Source organism: Rattus rattus, chromosome 14, assembly GCF_011064425.1.
Source record: "Rattus rattus isolate New Zealand chromosome 14, Rrattus_CSIRO_v1, whole genome shotgun sequence".
Taxonomy (NCBI): Eukaryota; Metazoa; Chordata; class Mammalia; order Rodentia; family Muridae; genus Rattus; species Rattus rattus.
The window spans coordinates 72,934,602-72,955,127 of record NC_046167.1 but is presented as its reverse complement, the minus strand read 5'-3'; the positions used below and the strand labels follow the sequence as shown (position 1 = coordinate 72,955,127).

The 20,526-nt window shown below is 51.4% G+C and overlaps 1 protein-coding gene across 2 annotated transcripts; it reads left to right on the top strand.

The window, feature by feature from the left end:
- Positions 1-2,461: 2,461 nt before the first annotated feature.
- On the top strand, positions 2,462-20,141 carry Cltb (clathrin light chain B). 2 transcript variants are annotated; one of them, XM_032884426.1, is made up of 6 exons: positions 2,462-2,761; positions 6,730-6,776; positions 14,427-14,544; positions 14,776-14,887; positions 16,645-16,698; positions 19,684-20,141. In XM_032884426.1, the coding sequence occupies exons 1-6, from the start codon at positions 2,575-2,577 to the stop codon at positions 19,853-19,855; spliced, it is 690 nt and encodes a 229-aa protein (XP_032740317.1). In that variant the 5' UTR covers positions 2,462-2,574; the 3' UTR covers positions 19,856-20,141. The 2 variants fall into 2 exon arrangements, with proteins under 2 accessions (XP_032740317.1, XP_032740318.1); XM_032884427.1 differs by lacking the exon at positions 16,645-16,698 and having other exon boundaries at positions 2,466-2,761.
- The last annotated feature ends 385 nt before the right edge of the window (positions 20,142-20,526 follow it).

The window sequence follows — 20,526 nt, the reverse complement described above, 5'->3', positions numbered from 1 at the left end:
GCATGCATGAAGCAGAATCAGATGGATCTGTGTGAATTTAAGGCCGGCGGGGTCTACATAGCAGACTCAAGACCAACCAGAGCTGCATAGTGAGACCCTGACTCAAAAACCTAAAGTTCTCACTGGTGTAGTAGTGGTGTGAACATTACAGGGGTAACCAACTGCTTTTGGATTGGATTGGAGGCTACTCCATAGTACAGAATTCACTGTATGATAATTCTAGAACTTTTCTTTTAAACACATAAATGTTTTAAGAATTGTTTTCATTTAATCCTAGGTGTGGTGATATGGGGCTTCTTTGGACTGTCCGCAGCAGCTGACTATGATTTGCCTCGTGCCCTAGCAGAGGCGTGGTTTTGCCAGCTGCAGATAGTTTCTGCAATCGTGTGATGTTTGGAATTCTGGGACCTTTTCTGAGGGTGTACACATGCTAGGGCCCCATAAGTGGGGCAGGTGAATGCTGATCCTTCAGGGAGGATGATTGAAGTTTGTGCTCTAAGAAGAAACAAGAACAAAGAAATTAGATTCACACACACCACACAGGCGCCCCTCCCCCATTCTTCTTTCTTTCCTATCAATAATAGGGAGTGAGCAATGGCAGGGGATAAAGGGTGGGAAAAAGAAGAACCCACAAAGTAGCAAAGATCAGCTACACGTCCCACGTCCCACCGGACTAGACACCAACTCCTTAGTTCCTTAGGTCACTGACTCTGGAGGGAATTTGCTACAGTTGCCTTCTAAATCCATATGTTTATACCCATGAGTGTCACTGACTCTGGAGGGAATTTGCTACAGTTGTCTTCTAAATCCATATGTTTATACCCATGAGTTAGTGTTGCTCTCAACTTTGCTCCAGAATCTTTCTCTGCAGGGGTTAGCTGTTGGTGCAGATTTGTAATACTCAAAGTACTGAGAATTTTAAGTGGCTGATAAGTGACCCGCCCCAAATGGGATGTCGACAGCCCTGGCCAGGGAACAGTGCTGAAGAGGAGGGGGAAAGAGTGTAAGAATCAGAGGATGAGGGTGAACATTTTTTTTAAGATTTATTTATTTTATTTATATAAGTACACTATAGCTGTCTTCAGACACACCATAAGAGGGCATCAGATCTCATTACAGATGGTTGTGAGTCACCATGTGGTTGCTGGGAATTGAACTCAGGACCTCTGGAAGAGCAGTCAGTGCTCTTAACCGCTGAGCCATCTCTCCAGCCCCGTGAAATGCTTTTCTGAGGCTGACATCAACCGTGAACCCACTGCAGCTCTGAGTACCTTCACTGCAGCTACCTGTACAAGACCATCCCTCCGCAGTTAATTGAGCTCAGTGGATTATTAACACCAAAAAGGAGAGAATATGAAGGGGGAGGGCAATTGTTGGGGGGGTACATGGGAGGCCTGAGATATGTGAGGGGGGTGCATATGATCAAAATATATTACTTGTATGTATAAAATTGTCAAAGAAAAAAAAGAGAGAGTTATCTCCGGGCAGTGGTGGTGCATGCCTTTGATCCCAACCCCAGAGGCAGAGCACGCGCAGATCTCTATGAATTTGAGCCCAGTCTTATCTACAGCATGAGCTCCAGGAATAGCCAGGAATACATGCAACAACCCTGCCTTGAAAAACAAAAACACATCCAAAAAAAATATATTCTATTTTTTTAAAGGTCACTAGTCTAGTTTGAAGCCTCAATTATACATTCCAGGTCAGATAGGCTACATTAAAAAAAAAAAAAAAAAAGAAAAGAAAAAAAAGCGGGGGTTGGGGATTTAGCTCAGCGGAAGAGCGCTTGCCTAGCAAGCGCAAGGCCGTGGGTTCGGTCCCCAGCTCCGAAAAAAAAAAAAAAAAAAAGCGAAAATGATTGCAGTGAGAGTTTGAGGCATGACATACAATCTGCTGTCTCAAACCATATATTGTTAATTACCAAAGAAAATGGCAACTTTACTGTGGAGAGAACAGGCTCCACCTGTACTGAATAATCAACGTGAACCTAACCAATAATGGGACAAACTGACACTCTGCTCTCAGAACTCGGTGTCACATTAATCTGAATAACTAAAGAAAGAGCTCAAGTGGAGAGACAAAACAATCAGCCAGTTGCCTTCACGAACATCAATGTCACCAGACACAGAGAAAGAGGAACCGTCCCTGATTTCAGGGGATCATCACACAGATAGGGCGGCGGGATGATACGTGCCGTCCGTCCTAGGCCAAGAGAACAAGGCTCTGCTGCGCGCACCGGGCACTCAGCTCCCTCCTCCTACGCAGGAAAAGGGCGTTCATATCACGCAGCTCACAAAAATCGGAGAAACTTTTCCGTGAATGGACCCGGGCGGGCTCGGGAGGCTTGCACGCTCTGGGACTGGTGAGGCGGTAGGTGGGCTGCCCCGGGGCTCGAACCGAGGGCGGGGCGACCACCCAGCCCCGCGGGCCCCGCCCTCGGCCGCTGACGTCACCACATTCCCGCCGCGACTCCTCCCGCCGCCGCTGCAGCCGCAGTGACAGGCAAGCCCGGCGGGTGACGGGAAGTGCGGGCCGCGGGTGCGGGCGGGAGGTGACAGCAGCCACGCGGGGAAGATGGCTGAGGACTTCGGCTTCTTCTCGTCGTCGGAGAGCGGGGCCCCCGAGGCCGCCGAGGAGGACCCGGCGGCCGCCTTCCTGGCCCAGCAGGAGAGCGAGATTGCTGGCATCGAGAATGACTCGGGTTTCGGGGCACCTGCCGCCAGCCAGGTGGCCTCTGCGCAGCCCGGACTCGCGAGCGGGGGTGAGTCAGCGCAGCGGCCTGGAACGGGGGGCCGAGGCCACCACCGGGGGCGGGAGGCCCAGTCTCGATCAGACCCGGCCTGGGTCCCTGCAGTAGTCTGAACCCGGCTATCCAGGGTGACCAGGGGTACCCCGGGGGGCTGTGTGTATCTGTGAGGCCTGGGAAAAGAGGGAGGAGCCGAGAGATGAGTTGGAGTCTGCGCTGAGGCTGGATCTGCTGACTCTGGGGACAGGAATTTTAGTCATGACATTTCATCTCCAGGCCAACTCCTCCACCGTCTGGCTCTGGAACCCTCCCCCTGCTCGGTTCTGAGACTGTCCCATTGTCCTAGCTAAGTGGTACAGGTGTGGGACAGACACAGTTCTCCTGACCCAGGAGGGCTTAGCGTTCCATTCTGCAAGGAAGCAGGGGGCGCTCGCCCGAGAACTCGCAGCTCTTCCTTGGGGACCACCTGCCGTCCTGCAGGAGACAATGTTAATTACATAGAATAATTTCATACACGTTACCTAACCCATTTCAGAACTGGCTTCAAAGGGTATTAAAACAACTAGGAAGTAGCAATCGAGAATTAAACCCCTTCTGTGGAATGCTGAGTTCTTGTCTGTACCACACAGTCTTTCAAGAGCCTGACTGTACGTCTGGACAGGGGCACGCATGACCATGGGCTGTGCCCTTCCTGTTTGTTCTTATAAATATACTTAAATATTTAGTAAAAATATGGACCTTCCTGGTTGCACTCCTAATAGATCTTGTTTCCTTTCTTTTCTTTTTATTTTTTGGTGTCATGTTAAAGAGGTTTAATGGGTCCTGTTGGAAATAAGAATTGTAGGCATTATGTTTATCTTCCTTTCATTCAACATTTTACTGTGTTGCCATCCCCCGCTGGGGACACAGAAAGAAGAAACTGTATCTATGGCCAAGCAGTTGAATGAACTCTGACATAAGAGTGTGATAAGCCTTCTGTAACATACACGAAGCTAGAGTTTGAGGGATTATCAGGATGGCTTGGGGAGTCAAGGTAAATCAACCCAGGTGATGACACCTGAGCTCGGTTCGTGGAAACCACGTGGTAGAGAGAACTCACGCCCACAAATTGTCCTCTGACCTCACATACAAGTGTGCGCCGCACACACAAAACACACACTCACATAAATAAGACATAATAATAATAATAATTAAAAAGAAAAAAACCTGGAATTTGAATGTCTTGCCTAGGGCCACACAGCCATGAATGATAGGTCTTGGGGTCTTCTTAGGGGGTGATTGGATAAGGCAAGGAGCAGCAGGGTCCTAACCAAGCCAGCCATGCAGGTCTGAAATAGCAGCTCTCAGTACCTCAACATAGGCCCTTCATTGTCCCAGGGAAGTTCCTGCATGGGACTCACTTGTCCACGGTTACCCCTTGAGAATAGTCTTTTCCCTCGTTAGGAGGTCCCAGGTCTGGTTGGGGATTTAGCTCAGTGGTAGAGCACTTGCCTAGCAAGCGCAAGGCCCTGGGTTCGGTCCCCAGCTCGAAAAAAAAAAAAAAAAAAAAAAAAAAAAAAAAAAAAAAAAAAAAAAAAAAGAGAGAGAAAGGAGGTCCCAGGTCAGAAACTCAGGAGAAAGACAGATGCAGTTCGGGCTGAGGAGGGCCACAGGAACCTGGGATTTTGCAAGTTGTCATCTTTCCTAGGGACTGACAGTCTGGGTGGGTAGGGCACTGAATGGCCCTAGATATGAGATAACCTGGAGGGGGACAGTGGGGAAGCCCAGATGGTGGGACACACCTCTGCATCGCAGGGAATGGTAGAGGCCTGGGTGGTCTGAGGTGAACTGTCTGGGCCTTCTGGGAGCTGGAAAGAATCTGATTCTAACAGCAGCCACCAATGCACACCTCTGAGTCACCTCCCTTAGACAATGAGGTCTTCTGATAGCAGCTCTGTGCGGGAGTTCAACTGCTTCACTGCGGCTGGCTCTCAGGCTGGCTGCCTGGGGAAAGCTGTGTCTGGCGTAGGCCTGAACCGGAACCCCACTGAGCCTTCCTTCTCACCAGATCTGCAGCCGCCTGAGCCGCGGATACTTTGTTTCCATTCATCAGCCTTGGGTACTGCCCAAAAGCTCTACACTTTCACACCCTGTTCTCCCGGCTCTTGGCTTGACTGACTTATGGGCCAGCTCCGTGTAATCCTATTGCCCCTGCTGGCCTCAGTAAGCTCTCAGGAATGTTCTGGATCCTTTGCCCTTATTCCTAAGGAGGCCGCACACCAAAAAGCCTATCCTTGGGACTCGTTATTTGCCTTGCTGTGTTTGTTCTGCGGGGCACTGTTGTAGAGTTGGAATCCTAAATGTGCAAGAGTCCTGTGGGGATACACGCCGGTGATTCCGAGAGTGAGTGTGTATGCTGTCCCAAAGAGGCTAACAATGACCCATTTTCCTGGAGGCCTGGGTGGGCAACGGGAAATCCATGTGGCCTTGCCAAAGAGGGGTCTGCTGGAGGCAGATCAGGTTAAAGAGAAGTGGTGCTGCATCTCCAAAAAGCCGTTCCCATCAGTACATAGCATCAGGAATGGACCCTAAGGCTAGGTAGAGAAGATAGCCCAGAAGCCCCTCTGAGGAAGATGCTCATAGTCTTTTGGGATCACCTCATTTAGAGAGCAGGCCACTTGTATGTAGAAACCCTACCAGAGGGGGTGAGGTGAGAGTTGTTGTAGTGGATTCAGGATTAATCACTGCTTGGTGGTAAATAAGTTACCATTTATATCAATCCTGTCAGGCTTAGGCCGGAAGTACTGTTGCTCCTTAGAGGCCAGTCTATCCCGTACAGGGCTGATTGTCTGTGTGCGGTGACCACATAAGGCCTGCGTGTGGCTCACAGCTAGCAGGCATGGCAGTCTCAGAGAGGCCTTGTCAATTACAGCGAGCCCCAAAGAAGACTTCAGCTCTCATTTGGCCGCCTTGCTCATCCGTTCTATGCAGGGGCCCTTAGCTGGGAAAAAAAAATATGCATCCAGAGTCTGGTAAGAAGTACACGCCCCTGGGGCATACCGGGTCACTGTGGAAGAGAGTGGGACACCCTGTGTAGTGTTCCAGTGCACCCCTAAGACACAACACAGTCTTTTGGTGCCTAGGGAAGTAGAGGAAGCAGGCTAAGGTCCCCTATAGGAGGTGACTTGCACACCATTAAAAAAACTAATTTGTTTATTTGGCATCTAGGGACTGAACTTGTAGAGAGAAGCCCAGGCCCCATGCATGGGTGTGGCTCCAAGCCAAGGCACTTTTGTTTGCCAGTAGCAGGACAGACCCAACCAAAGCAGGAGTGTAGGTCTGAGATGGCGAGGGCACAGGGTGTTGGAGCGAGTGGAAGGCAACCGTAAGGGTTGCTGTTGTGGCAGGAGCTACAGGTAGTAGTTTGTGAGTAACTGGATGTTGGATAAAGGGATTGTGAGGCGTCGCCGTGAAGTGAAACCCTGGGAGGGGAACAGAGAGGGAAAATAGGCCAAACGTTGCCCAGGGGGAGCTGTGAGTCCTGCTTGCCCAGGCAGAGCGGTTGCTCAAGGTTCCAGCAGGACATGCAGAGACACAGACCCCTCTCTTCCTCATCCCCTGTGGCCTCTCCCTAAGCTCACAGTACCCCTGTCTACTTACCGGGTACCAGCTTCACACTTAACTTCATAGGTGAGGAACAGAGCCCTGCCAGGTGATCTGGAGCAATCACAGTAGCCTTCTGAGCCTCCACGTGAGAATCTGTGAAATGGGTTACTAACAGTTTCATCATAGGGCTGCGGCACATATTAGGTATGACAGTGGGTGCGCATGGGAACAGTCAGGGCCTGAGCCTTGTTGTTTATCTATCCACTGTATCGAGGGGATGAGGGGATATATCAGGGTACCCATGGGTGTATGCACAGGTTGGCTCCAGAGGCAAAGACAGGACCGTTCTGTGTTTGTAAGCTGGACTGTGAATGACTCTGTCTCCTTGCTCTCTCCAGGTGGTTCGGAGGACATGGGGACTACAGTCAATGGAGATGTGTTTCAGGTAAGCAGAGGTGGGACGGACTGTCTCAGGCTCGGTAACTTGTTTCTCCGTTGGAGGTCATTTAGGTCATTGGAGGTCACCACGCTTGCTACACTGACTGTTTTCTCGTTGTGTGAGGGAGACAGGGACTGACTGAGGAGTCCCTCGGGTTGTCCTCGGGAGTCTCTAGCTACAGGCAGGAGTGGTGTGGGATGGAGGGAAGCAGAGCTGTGCCGGGGCAGGTGCCTCTGGTGGGAGGCCGATCTGACTGGCCATCCCCCACACCTGTGGGCACTTTAACTGGGTAGGCTCTTTGATCAGGCGATTACGTGTGGAATTTCCCCCTAAGCAAATGATTGGAAAGGGTTCTCTCCAGATTCTCTTCAGGATGGTTTGTCACAGCAGACAAACTAGAAATAACCCACATGTCCAAAATCGGGGGCCTAGGTCGCCTGTTCCAAAGGGCTAGCGAGCTTCCTGTCCCTTCCTGTCCCTTCCTGTCCCTATAGGCATGCATGCCCTTATGAAAGCAACTTGCAGAACGAATGATATACCATTATTTCTATTTTTTAAGTGTTTACAATGGTCGGCCCTGAGAGTAAGAGGCCCTGGCTTCCTCTTCCTACTACAGGGGCTGGTACGGTGTGGATGGGAGGGTAGAATGTGTACTAGTTAAAGACCAACTGGGGATGGGGCTCAGTGGAGAAGCTCTAGGTTAAACTCCCTAGGACCACAGAAACAACAAAACAAAACACGCAGACCGAGAGAGCGCACATGCCAATGATATGATATCCCCTAGCCCCACATAGTGCTGAGAACCCCCGGCCGTCTAGGTGGGTGGGGCTGAGCCTCTACTACTTGAGTTTTAATTCTCAACGTGAGCAGGTAAGATGCCGCCCTTGTTGGGGCCTGAAGCTTCCGGATCTCCTGAGCCCCACCCTGTGGAGGAGTTGGCCTCTTGGATCCTGGGAGAATAAACAATACTCTCTTATGTAAGTGGGATGGGCTCGTCCTAACACAGGAAAACTGGCCTAGCCCCATTTCTGGAAAATGACTCAACAGTGAGTTAGAATAGTCTCTCCCTAGGACCCCGGCTTCGGGTCCAGTTGAGTAGAGGAGAGCTAAGGAGGAAGTATTGTTCCTGTGCTGTTAGGACTTTGGTCAGGCTGTTTCCAGGCTCCAGGAACACCCACAAAGACTTTAATGGCTCAAAGGGTCTCTGTTCTGCAGTGAAACTGCTGGAGTAGCATTTGGAACTGCAAGAGCATCTAGAACATTCTGAGGAACATACTCTCGCTTTTCAATTGAGGAGAAGCTTGAAGTTTCAACAGATATTGAAGAGATTCACAGATGGAATTTTCCTCACTTGAACGATTTGGCTTTCCTGGCCCTGGCTCTCCTGGCCCTGGCTCTCCTGGCCATCCACTGCCTCCTTCAGCGTCACTGTCCATTAGGGGATGTGAAGAGTGGACTCTCAGGAGTAATTCTTATTCTCTGCTACCACAACGCCCCAGGCATGTTGATCTGCAGATCACGACACACCCTTACTGCCTTGGAATTCTCCTGGGCAAAGGAAGGTCACAGAAGTTTAATTGACTTTGCAGCAAAGCGCCTTCCTGCCTGCCCTGCAGGCACTTTGACCTGTGCTTTGCTCTGCTGCTGGACCCAGAAAACTATCCATAGGATAGGCAGAGTGAGTGGTGTGTGGCTTGCAGTTTCCCGGCAAAAACCTTGGCCTGCACAAACCCAGCGCATCCACCACTCTGGGTAGAGCCTTGTGCTTCGGTCTGTTCTAGTGGAGTAGGTGAGTGACTAGCCGCAAGCCTCATCCGCAGCACAGCCTGAGGAGAAGTTTAATAAACACCCATTCCAGCTCCTTTGGCTACTTGGGTGACAGGGACAGGGCTTGGAGGACCCCTGCAGAACTCCTCTCCTTTCCATGCCCCTCCCCCAGCTCCCTCTCCACTCCCACCCCCACCCCCTTTGTATCTCTTCTCCTGTGAGCTCCTTAGAGGATTCAACAGCTCAGCCCAGCTTAGCTTAGCTGCTCAATCCTGACGGTGGATATACCCTGGATATACCGTGGAGTTTTAGCATGCACTTGAAAGCCCAGCTTTCAAAGTGGGGGCCAACAGAGATGTCCCTCCAAAGAGGGGACCAGGAGGCTGAGTGGAGGTTAGCTGGCCCGCCTGTAGCCTCTTGTTTTTTGCTCCTGGCCATACCTAGCCCTTTCCTTGATGGTACTTTGGAGGAGTTCTGAGTACTTCTTTGATCACTAGTATATGGCCACTATAGCCCTAGGCTGCTCGACCTTCTAGAAGTGACCCCATCTCCTACCTAGGAGGCTCAAATAGATATGGGTGAGCCTCAGTGTGACCCCTGATGCTTACTGGCACGGGCAGAAAAAAAAATAAATCCAAAGCAACCCGGAGAAAAGTCAGTGAGGCATTTCTCAGGACCTGCCTGCCAGCAACCCCGCTGTGCTCAGCTGTCTGGTAGTGTGGGCCCTAAGCACACGGTGACAGTGAGCCGGTGACAGTGAGCCGCAGACTCATGTTTTTTAACACAAGTGGGCTGTGGGGCGATCTCGTGGCTGTTGCATTCATTATGTGAGCCTTATTAGATGCCTTGAGCAAGAGGCTGTCATTTCACAGGTTCAAAGTCAGGATTGCCCAGGAGAGGGGTTTTTCTCAACGGCTGTCACCCGGTGCATGGCAGGACAGGCACTGTAAGCCAGGCCTCTCTGATACAATGTCCAGCGGCGCCTTTCCTGGCCCCTCCCCTAGCTTTCTAACCACTCGTTTGTTCATTCATTCCTCAACTCGCGTTCTTCTGGGGCCAGGCCTGCAGTGGTGGATGTGAAGGCAAAGCCAATGGAGTGTTTGTTCCCAGAGTTTACGTCTAATGGAATTCTGGGGAAGGCCCAGGAAACCTGGAGAGAAATCGGTATAGCCTAGGAGCTTGGATTTGAGGGTAATGCTGAGGCAAGAGGGTCATAAGTTCAAAGCTAACCTGGGCACATTTTTCATCTTGAGGCCCTTAAAAAAAAGCCCCAAACCTAACAGCTTGAGTTCTTTTTGTGTTTTTGTGTCCGAAAACAACTGAGGGCTTTGCAGGGATTAACCTACTTAATCCTCCCAACACCCATTACCAGGTTTCTTTTATTATCCCTGTTTTGCTCAAGGAGATTTAATAGCCGTTCTAGTTACACAGGCGTGCTGGAAGCCTGGAAGCCCAATAGGGAAGTGACACAGGAAGTGGGTTTCAAGGGAGGCAGGGCTGGCCCTGGCTGAGGGAACAGCATGTGTAAAGGCACAGAAGGTGAGACAGTTGGTGCAGGGTTCATCCCGAGGCCCTATGGAGTCTGCGACATAGAGGGATAAGTCAGGAAAGCCCCAAGAGGCCACAGACTCAGGGCTGGGTAGGACTGCCTAGTGTAACTCCCAACCATACTGTATCAGCGGCCTCTCATGTGGTGCAGGGGGTGTTCGCAGCTTAGGTAGACTTCATACCCTGGGCCTGGAGTAGGCCATGTCTACTTCCAGGGGTTGGAACTCTGAACCTCAGTACCCTGGATGTGTTGTGGACCTGCTCCAAGGGCTGCCCAGGCTTCATACCCAGACCTCAGGCAGCAGAGGACGCCGGGACTTCATTTTCTGGCTTTTCCCTGCTGGATGACTTTGAATTAGCTACCTAACCTTTCTGAGCCTGGTTTCTCATTTGTACAATGGGGATTCGCGGCCCTGCCCTGTTGTTCGCACAGGGTTGTTGGGAAAAGCACTCTGTAACCCTGACAGCCTTATACATTACTGACGTGCACTAAGTCAGCTTAGGAGTGGCCTGGAGGCAGGAGAGAGGTGTGTATGGGGGGGATGGGAGAGGTAGGGACCCTGAAGGGACAAAGTCTTTAATCTTGAGGTCATTTAGCCATGTTGGGGTCCAGGAGTGTGGCTGGGTGTTTGTCTAACCTGCCTAAGGCCCTGGATTCAGTCCCCACCACAGGGGTGATGGGGACAAGGAGGCCACTGGAGGAGACCAGGGCAGGAAAGTGTTCCTGTTAGCTGTTCTGTGGCAGGGCGTTCACACCCAGCTATTCAGTCTGAACCCGGCTCTGTCACGGGCTTACCAAGGGCGACTGTGGCACTTTGGAACTAGAGTTCCCTTACCTATAAAACAAGGGCAGTAAAACCTTCGGAGTGGAATTGCAGAGATCAAAGCCACCCGTTTACTACCATGTGCTCTGAGCCCTAATGTTAGGACTACCCAGAGATGCTCCTCCTGTCCTTCCACTTCCTCCCGCCTTTGTTAGCACCTCTGCCCCGAAGAGTTTCCCAAGGACCTGCCCCATTTGGTCCTTTAGCTTGCTGGATCCTGGCACACAAGGCCTTTCTCTTGTCCTTTGCTTCTCTGCTCCCAGGCACGAATAGCTATGTCATTTTTTGTCTGGCCTCTCACCTAGCCTGTACTATACAGTACAGCCATCCTCTATGGCCCTCATCTCTGAGGGACTCCCCATCTCGAGCAACCAGAAGACAGGCTATCTTGTCCATCCCTGTCCATGAGTACCTCCATACATATGAATTTAATAAATTATCTCTTCCTCTCCTCTTCCTTCTTCTTGTCCCTTGGGTTGTACTTGAACCCAGGGTCTTATGAGAGATACCCTCTCCTGTTGAGTTACATCTCTAGCCTCAGTAAACCCTCCCTCATCTTGGCCCTCCTGCCCTGGATGCTGTGTGGTATCAGGCAGTCTCTGGTTTTGTGGAGCATCCTGTCTTAGGCTGCTAGAGGGCTGGGGTAGGGGACAGAAAGTAACCTTGTAAACAGGTAAGCCATTTCAGACAGCAACAAGCTCTTTAAGGACAATGAAATATGGTGTCCCCAGGGATCCAGATGGGGTTGGTTCCAGCACCCCTGAAGATATAAAAGCCCAAGAATTCAAGTTGATAAAATGGTCAAGAACTCGGGTTGTGGTGCGGCTCAGTAGTAGAAACTTCCAAGGCCTATGGTGAAGATTTCAGTGGCTGGAGGAAGGAATCGGGGCACACTGCAGTAGGAGCCCTGTGGGGTTGGCGCCCACAGGAACATGGAGGGCAGAGTGAAAGTGCCAGGCACGGTGGCAGGGCCCACACTCCTATCCTTCAGAGTGAAAGGGTCTCTCAGACCAGAGGTGTCCCATCCACACTGACCCAGGTACACAACCCCCAACATTTCTGAACCAAGCTCTGTCAACTCAGAGCTGAACCCACCCGCTGCATCTGTCCATCTTTCTTGGCCTCGGTGTTCCTTCTGTACACAAACGGAGTGGGAACTGACGGCCATCGGCTGGTGAGATGGAGAAGCAGTAAAGATATTTGTTGCTAAGCCTGAAGACCTGAGCTCAACCCCAGCACCTGCAGAGGGAAGGAGAGAACCCATTCCCTCAAGTTGTCCTCTGACTCCCACAGTCAGGTCCTCTCTGGTGAACACAAAATGAGAGCTGTCAATCATCCTGTGGCAGATGCTCTTCTGTCTGTTTACAGAGTTGGGAACGGAGCTCGGTTGGAAGACCTGCTCGCTAAGCATACATTTTGGGTTTCATCAGCACAATGGAACAGAATAGGACACAACTCTGGCACAGTGACCCAGACGTGGTTGCTGCATTCTGGAGGTGGCAGGCTAATCAGAAGTTCAAGGTTACCTTCAGATATAGAGCAAGTTCTGGGCTATCGTGGGCTACGTGAGGCCCTGTATCTACACAAAGAAATAAATACCTTACGAATTGTGTTGCGTCAAGTCCCAGCATCAGGTCTGAGAGACAGTTTTACTATGAATCCCATTTTCAGTGAGGAAAACATGCACACATCTTTGCAGCTCCAGCAATGGGTCTGTATGGCTTTAGAGTCCAAGTTTACCACAGCAAAGTTTTATTATTTTATTTTATGTGTAAGGATATTTTGCCTGTGTCTTTTTTTTTTTTAAACTTTTTTAGATCTATTTATTTATTACATACACAGTGTTTTGCATATATATGACAGACGAGGGCACCAGGTCTTACTATAGATGGTTGTGAGCCACCATGTGGTTGCTGGGAATCGAACTCAGGACATCCAGAAGAGCAGTCAGTGCTCTTAACCACTGAGCCATCTCTCCAGCCCTTTTGCCTGTGTCTTAAGTTACTTTTCTATTGCTGTGATTAAGACACCATGACCAAGGCAACTTAGAGAAGAAAGAGTTTATTCGAGGCTTACAGTTTCAGAGGGTTGGAGTCCATGACCATGGCAGTGAGCAGGCAGTAGGCAGGCAGCCATGATGCAGGAGCAGTACGAGAGAGATACTTGATGCATTAGCATGAGACAGACAGAACTAACTAGCAGTGGGGTGGGCTTCTGAAACTTCCAAGACAACCCCCATCTCCTTGACACAGTTCCTCCAAAAAGCCACACCTCCTGATCCTTTCCAAACAGTTCCACCAACTGGGGACCAAGCATTTACATATATGCAGATATGGACAGCCAGTCTCATTCAAACCACCACAGAAAGGTGTGTGCCTGGAGCCTACACTCCAGATCCTGTGGAACTGGAGCTACAGATCATTGTGAGCAGCCCTGTGGGTGCTGGGAAGCAAACCTAGGTCCTCTGAAAGAGCAGCCATGTTCTTTACTGTTGAGCCTTCTCTCCAGCTGTTCTGTGCCTCACTGTCATAGCGAAGTTTGACTTTGTTCTGGTTTTTCAAGATACGGTGTCTCTGTGTAGCCCTGGCTGTCCTGGATCTGTAGACTTGTCTGGCCTTGAACTCAGAGATCCGCCTGCCTCTGCCTCCTGAGTGCTGTGTGTACCACCGCCTGGCCACGGCAGAGTTTAAGTCATAGCTGTTTTGCCTGTTGCTGGGCTGTGTGTTCACTTGGGAAAAGTCTGTTGTCTCCTGTGGGCACTGTGGCAAGGAAACACCAGATGAGGCCCTGCTGTCACAAAGGTGACACTCCGATTGCCAAATGAACACATTAGGGATGAGGTCCTGTTAGGCTATGTAAGTTTTATCATGTGACAGGCCTGTAACAGAGATAGGTTTTAATGACGGTAGCACAAGGCACACAAGCATTGTGTGCCAGACATGACATTTACAGTTTTTTTAAAGGGTTACTTTATGTGTATGAGTGTTTTGCTTGGACGTATGTATGTGTACCACTTGCATGCAAATGTCTACCGAGGCCAGAAGCAGGAACGTGGGTCCCTGGAACTGGGTTACAGATGGCTGTGAGCCGCTATGATGGTGCTTGGAACTGGACTAGGGTCCTCTGCAAGAGTAGCAAGTGCTCTTAATCATGGTGTCAACTCTCCAGGCCCCAGTTTAGTTTCAAAGCTTATCTCATGACTATATCACCCCAAGGGAGTGTTATAATTTATGCTGTTTTACCATGGACAAAAGGGAGTGTCAAAGGGTTGGCCAGGAGGATCGATGGTCAGGCCTTGAGAGGTTGAGTGGCCTGACCCCACACAGCTGTGTTCCTGGCAGAGAGGAGCCCAGAGTGTAAAGGTAGGGTGTAGTCACCAGGGGCTGGGTGCGGGTGTGGGTTGAGGTTGCCGGTGCTTCCTGGGTGTCCTGGTTTGAGGGCTATCTCAGTACCAGTAGAGCACCACAAAACAGCAGGGCAGCCGTGATGGGCCAGGAACACTGTGCTTTTGTTGTAGGAGGCTAACGGGCCTGCCGATGGCTACGCTGCAATTGCCCAGGCGGACAGGTTGACTCAGGAGCCTGAGAGCATCCGCAAGTGGAGAGAGGAACAGAAGAAAAGGCTGCAGGAGTTGGGTGAGGGCACACCTGGGGGAGAGTGACTCCAGCAGGGATAGCTTCCGGTACCTGCCGAGTGGGGGGTGGGCCAGAGTAAGGCAGCCTTGGAATCTTGGCTAGGCAGCCAAGGCAGGCCCATGTGCTTGAGGGCGGGTCCTGGGGCTGCTGACTAGGGCCAGGGGTGGAGCAGCCAGGGAGGCTGTTCTCCACAGAAAAGCTGCTACACTCATTCTCCTGCGGGGCTCACAGATGCTGCCTCGAAGGTGACCGAACAGGAGTGGCGGGAGAAGGCCAAAAAAGACCTGGAGGAGTGGAACCAGCGCCAAAGTGAACAGGTTGAGAAGAACAAGATCAACAACAGGTGAGTGAAGGCCAGGGGACCTGAGAGGAGCTAAGGAGGCCGAGGGAAGCCATGAGAACACCAAGGGAGTCATAGGAGCACGGGGGCATCTCTGAGAAGATGGTGGGAGCTATGGAGGGGGGTGGGGTGGGGTGGTGATGCTGGGGACTGCCTTGAATGGATGATGCAGTGAGGACACAGGGAGGAGGGCTGCTGGAACCCTAGGCTTCCTGATAGCATGACCACCCCTAAGCCCTTACCCTCCCCATGACTGAGAGGAAGCAGAATGGGTGCCAAGGCCTGGAGTTTACCTAGACTCTCCAGGGCCCTAAGCCCTCTGTGGGCAACTCAGAGAGGGCACAGGCCTGGCAGGGAGTGAAGAGCCAGCCTGAGTGCTGTCATTTCTGTAAGAAATGGCAAATGACGGTACGTCAACCTAGGGTGACTAAGGGGGGAAAGGACAGCAGTGGCCTGGCCTGTGTGGATGAGAAGGCCAGGACGGTGGCATTGGGGCATAAGTGACGTCAGTCATTGGTCACTCTTTCTGCTACTCAGCTCTGCTTCCTTCTACTCTGGCTCAGCCATTGGTCATACACCCCCCCCACCCCCCATGGGAAGAGCAGTGTCAGGCCTGTGCCCTAAGGTCTAGGTAAGCTCAGGGAGAATGGCAGGTATCCAGTCGCTCCTGCCAGGGTTGCCTTGGGCTGTGTGACCCTGCCAGTAGACAGAAGGGTCGCTCCAAAAGGATGCAGCCAGGGGGAAAGTCCCATTCATTGGGTTGGGTTGCTATGGGGGCCAGTCCCATGGAAACCACAGGAACTGCAGCGGGAGCAGCTGACCCTGTGAGGCACAAGCAGGGTGGGGCACGGGTGCAAACTAGAGAACATGGAAATGGATGCTCTCCGGCTTCTGATGCTATGCCCTTCAAAATACAAGATCTTCCCCGAAGGGAAAGGCAATCAGGCTGCTGCATGCTAAGCTGGGCTTTGGCTGTCGGATGAGGACTCTTCTGTATCCTTGGAGTTTCAGAGAGACTCACACACACAGAGCCAAACTCCCATCCAGTGGGGCCCTGTGTGTGAAGACCGTAGAAGCAAAGAAGTGATGTACACACCGGAGAAGAATCATTGTCTGGGGCAGTGGTTCTCAGCCTGCGGGTTGTGACCCCAGGGGCCACATACCTGCATTACAGTTCATAACAGTAGCAAGATTACCGTTATGAAGTAGCAGTGGGAATAATTTTATGGTTGTGGGTCACCACAACATGAGGAACTGTGTTAAGGGGGTGACAGCATTGGGAAGGTTGAGAACCACTGGGCTAGAGACTTGTCTTTGAGGGGTGACCATGGGGGTTGGGGATTTAGCTAAGCGGTAGAGCGCTTGCCTAGCGAGCGCAAGGCCCTGGGTTCGGTCCCCAGCTCCGAAAAAAAAAAAAAACAAAACCAAAAACAAACAGAGGGGTGACCATGGCTCATCAGGAAAGAGGGGTGCTGTAAGGAAGAACATTCTAGACCTGGGGGCATCATGGTAGGAAAGAGAGGATGTGGTGTGTTGGTCTACAGGGAGTCAAAGCGTAGAGGGAATGGTTTGGGAGCCATCAGCGGTCCAGGCCTCCCCGCTCTCTTATGGGCAACTGTTTAGTTTTAAATTGTACTTCCTGACATGTCTCCTCTTGGAGGTACTAACACACTGTTTTTCTTTCTCTTTAACCCTGTGCCTGCCTGTCTTGCTGTCTGTCTTCCCCCACCTAACTCCTTCTCCTAACGGTTTTCCTCAAGGATCGCTGACAAAGCGTTCTACCAGCAGCCAGATGCTGATACCATTGGCTATGTGTACGTGCCTCCTTTGCTCTCTGCAGGGGCGGCTGTGGAGGGTAGCCCGGCGGTTTTTCAGAGTCTCTTGTCTGTGTGGTATAAATGAATGTGGTTGGGCTCAGAGCAATGACCAGAGCAGGAGGCGAGCTCCAGGACTGCTGGGGGCACAGGCCCTTGCCTTCCAGCCTTCCACTTCAGTCCTGCCAGCCAACTTCGGGCAACTTTGCCCATTAGAGTTCCCAAGTTGGGGTGGAGGAAGGAATGCACCTCACATGGGGTGGGGGAGGGCAGCCCCACTCCCCTGAGAAGCCTCCTGGGGAGGGTCGGTGAGATGAAGGGGGCTGTTCATGAACAGTTTCTAAATCTACCCCTGCCCTACCCCTAAGTGCATTGACTTGGGCACGGGCCCCTGCCCTCTCCATAGCAGCTCCTCTCCCATGTGTCTGGGTTTGGAGTGTGGCTGGGACTGTGCCTGCTCCAGGTTTGGAATGTCAATCAGGTTTCCTCTGATGTCAGCCCCAGGTGACAGGCAGTGTGTGACAATTCTGGGGAGGTTACAGGGAAGACACAGTGATTTCTGATATAGTTTATCACTTCACACCTGGCCTTGCTGAACCACACCACTGCAGCCTCCACTGCCCTCTGCCCTCTGCCCTCCGCCCTCTCCCTTAACACACACAGGGCACGACAGGATGCAGCCTTCTTTTCCTTCCGCCCATCCCCTGCTAGTACTTATTCTATGCCTGTCACTGGTCAAACACAGAGAAGAGACAGACAGCCCTCCCCCTGCAAGCTGCTCATGAGTTGGAGTATTCCATGAACTCTGGAAGCCATACTCTCTGCTGGGAACCCAGTGCTTGCCTCAGAGACTCGTGACCCTCAGTTACACCTTAAGAATTAAAGATGAATTTGCCGGGTAGCAAGGGTTGACAAGGACACCCTAGATGGGAGAAGCAGCTGGGGCAGAGGGCTGGGGAGGACTGATGGGCTGGGTTTGTGGGGATGGAAGGAAGCCAATGTTGGGAGGCCTCCACTTGGGAGCTGGACTCTCAGTGCCAAGCTGAGGAGCTTAGATTTGACCCTCAGGGCAGTCAGCAGCCATGGAAACGATATCTGACTGTAGACTACTACTGGGTTCAGTGCTCCTATTGGACCCAAGGAAATGGTCCAGAGAACCCAAGAAGGTTCTGCAGGAGAGAGAGTTGGACTCAAGACTTCTCAGTCTTTCATCTGCCTACGCATTGCCAAAGGAGTCTGGGCAAAGCCGGTTCTGGTTCCATAGGATTGAGGTGAGGCTCAGGCTGTTTCCAACAAGCTCCACGGCGAAGCCTGTGTCGTTGGGCATAGACCAGCAGTAAAGACAGAGGGGTAACCTCTTGACCCTGACAGGCAGCTGCAAGGATAAAGCCCTCCATCCACACTCGCTGTCTAACCCTCACAGCACAGACCGGTCACCACACTGGACGCTAAGGCCAGAGATAGGCTCAGAAGAGTGGAAGCCATGCTTCTCACCTCTCAGGTTAGCTGAGCACACAGCAGAAAGGCAAGGTTATGATGGAGGGTCCCACCATTGAGCCCTTGAGCCCTGCCCAGTTCCAGTACGCAGCACAGTGGGATCACTCAGAGAGCTCTCTGACTCACCTCCCAACTGCTCCCCAATGTTGGATCCCTTTTCCCCCTCACCAAATAACTGAATCCAATTTGTGCTGTTCACAAACTCCTCAGTGTGGACCAATCAGGAGCCACACCCTTAAAGAAAACTGTCTTTCCCTTCATACTCCAGACTGTTGGCTGGTTTGATCCTGTGCAGGTAAGCACAGCCTCTGTGTTCATGACACAAGAGTCCTGTCAAGTCCAGAAGACACTGCTTCTCTCCATCCCTCCTGACCTCTGGCTCTTGAAAATCTTTCTGCCCCTTTTCCACTATGGTCACTGAAACCTGGTGTGTGTTACAGACGCCCCATTTATGGCTGAACATTCTTAAGTCAGTGGCTTTCAAAACCGTCAACCAAGAATACTGAAGTGTGGTAGAGCTCTTGCCTGGCATTCACACAGACAGAAATACCCAGGACCCAATACCATCAAAGCAGACTCCTGAAGAGGAAACAACCCCAGATTTTATCCTAATTCCAGCTGAAGCGAAGCTTCCAATAGAACCTTTCCTGGGCTGTGGGTCTGTCCACACAGAACTGTTCTGGGCTTAGAAGGTTTCTGTAGTCAGATATGCTTGAGATGTGGAAAGTTCCACACCCGTTACAAAGTCGATTAGGTGGTTAGTCAGTGTCCTCTCTTAGTCAGGGTCTTGGAGGTGTTGAAAATATGGGAGGTAGGGTGGAGACATAGCTCGGTTGTAGACTGAGTATGGGTACACCGTGTCTGAGGCCTAGGTCCCGTCAATCCCTAGTAATGAAAAAAGGAAAGATACGTAGAGCTGGTGGCCCTTATGTATCTAACGAGCACACACCTGCAACCTCAGCTCGATCAGGAGTTCAAGGTCAACACTGGCTATGCTTTAAACAAGCAAACAAAAACAGAATGGTAGGGAGAGAGTGACTGAACAGAATACCCAGACTGGGAAGGCCTTTCTGAGGAGGTAACTTCTACTCTGAGAACTAAATGACAAGCAACAAGCTAGCCAGGTGCATGTGATCTCAGAAATGGGGAGGCTGAGGAAAGATCTCCTGAGTTCAAGAGTTCAAGACCAACCTGGGCTACATTAGTGAAATGCAGGCTCAAACAAAAAGCAATAGGCCACGATCCGGTGAGAAGACTTCTCGGGAAGAGGAGACAGGAAGTTCAGAAGCCCTGAGCCTAGATGACTTCCATACTTAGGCCTAGGTCTCTTATGTCAAGGCTGTTCCCTGGTGGCTGAAGTCCTAGGGTACAGGGATGGGGAATCTTCTGGCTAATGTCCCGGGTAGGCCACATACCACAGACTGGGAGCAGGACACTAGTGACTCAGGAGAAGACAACCGTGAAAACCTGTCCTCTCTCTACCTTCAGGGCATCGGAAGAGGCTTTTGTGAAAGAATCCAAGGAGGAGACCCCAGGCACAGAGTGGGAGAAGGTAGCCCAGCTGTGTGACTTCAACCCTAAGAGCAGCAAGCAATGTAAAGACGTGTCTCGCCTGCGCTCGGTGCTCATGTCCCTGAAGCAGACGCCACTGTCCCGCTAGGTGCCTGTCACCAGGATGGCCGTGAGGCACACGGGCCTTGGTGGGGCAGAGGAGCAGCTGCTTCAGCCAGGGTGGAACTTCCTCTGGCAGCTGCCACACGCGCCTGTTCTGTTCCTCTGAGTCTCTGGGAGCTGGGAAGCGGGACCCTTACCCCTTTCACCACCCCCTGTCCTTCCTGGTCCCCTGTTCCAGCCCCTCATGACTCCTGTCAGTCCATTTGATTGTGACTGTCCCTCCTGATGTATTTTTCTTGGCTTAAAGGGTGTGTTAACTCTTTTTACACTTATTTATTAGCATCCTCATTTCTCTGGAAGCCACAAGCGGTGTCAGGGCTCAGTTTGTGCTTAGAACCTTCCTAGCTTCGTGTCCTTAAAAGGTTGAGGATGTACCCTGGAAACCCAGGAGCTGCAAGCTGGAGGCAGGAACCTGCAACCTGTCTGTGTCTGTCGTCTGCCCTCTCAAGAAGGAAGGCAAACTTTCACAGGACAGATCTGCAACCTTGCTCTCTCTGATTCTTTAACAAGTCTGGAGGTCTGCTGTCCTCATATGTAGCCGAGAAAGCTAAGGTTCCCCAAACAGAATTGGCTTTCGTGTAGGAAGTGAGGCCAGCATCCTCTAAGGTTGTGTCAGGGCCTGAGTAAAGAGGACGTCAAATACAGCATCTGCCAAAC